The sequence below is a fragment of the Suricata suricatta genome, unplaced genomic scaffold, assembly GCF_006229205.1.
Source record: "Suricata suricatta isolate VVHF042 unplaced genomic scaffold, meerkat_22Aug2017_6uvM2_HiC HiC_scaffold_6618, whole genome shotgun sequence".
NCBI lineage: Eukaryota > Metazoa > Chordata > Mammalia > Carnivora > Herpestidae > Suricata > Suricata suricatta.
Genome location: NW_021913800.1, coordinates 1 through 640, shown reverse-complemented (window position 1 = coordinate 640; position 640 = coordinate 1). Strand labels below are relative to the sequence as shown.

General features: G+C 55.3%; 1 protein-coding gene across 1 annotated transcript; it reads right to left on the bottom strand.

Annotated features, from left to right (window-relative positions):
* Positions 1 to 273: 273 nt before the first annotated feature.
* LOC115285289 (signal-regulatory protein beta-1-like) lies at positions 274 to 635 on the bottom strand (the record flags this gene model as incomplete). The annotated part of the gene is made up of 1 exon (XM_029931593.1): positions 274 to 635. A coding segment is annotated over one exon (336 nt), but the record flags the coding sequence as incomplete, so codon positions are not given.
* Positions 636 to 640: the final 5 nt, after the last annotated feature.

The following is a 640-nucleotide window of genomic DNA, read 5'->3' as shown; positions in this document are numbered from 1 at the left end:
CCACACTGATGTGAGTGCTGTCTGGGGACTGGGGTGAGGTGAGGCCTTGTGACTGAGAGAGTCACTCAGACTTTCAGTCCCTCATTGCAGGAACCAGAGAGCTTGTCTGGGTTAGAAATATGAAGAGCTTGGAGCCTGCTGTCTGCGGTTCCACATTTTTCCAGTGCTGACCAGTCGTGGGGCCTTGAGGTATGTCCTCTCCAAGCCTCAAGTTTCCCTGATCGGTGGAAGGAGCTGATTCAGGGGCACCCATAACAGCAGCTGATCCTTATCTGTTACTCAGAGAGCAGAGGGCATCCTTACTGACTTGTTCTCACAAGGAGGGGACAAAGGAGGCCCACGCCACACTCACCGCTGACAGTGACCTGGGTGCCAGGTCCAGACTTAAACTCCACACTAGGGGTCCCTTTCTGGAACTTCACACAGTAGTAGGTACCGGCGTCTGCTGGGGTGATGTTAGCGATGCGGATGGAAAAGTCCGTGTTGTTTCTCTTTGTGGCGTCTGCAACCTTTGTTACTCGAGGCTGCGGGACGTGGTCTCCTCCTCTGAAGCTGAAGATTAACTCCCGGCCTGGCCCTGTCCCCTTGAACCACTCCACCTTCCCAAGGGGGTGCAGGGAGGTCACGGTGCAGTGCAGAG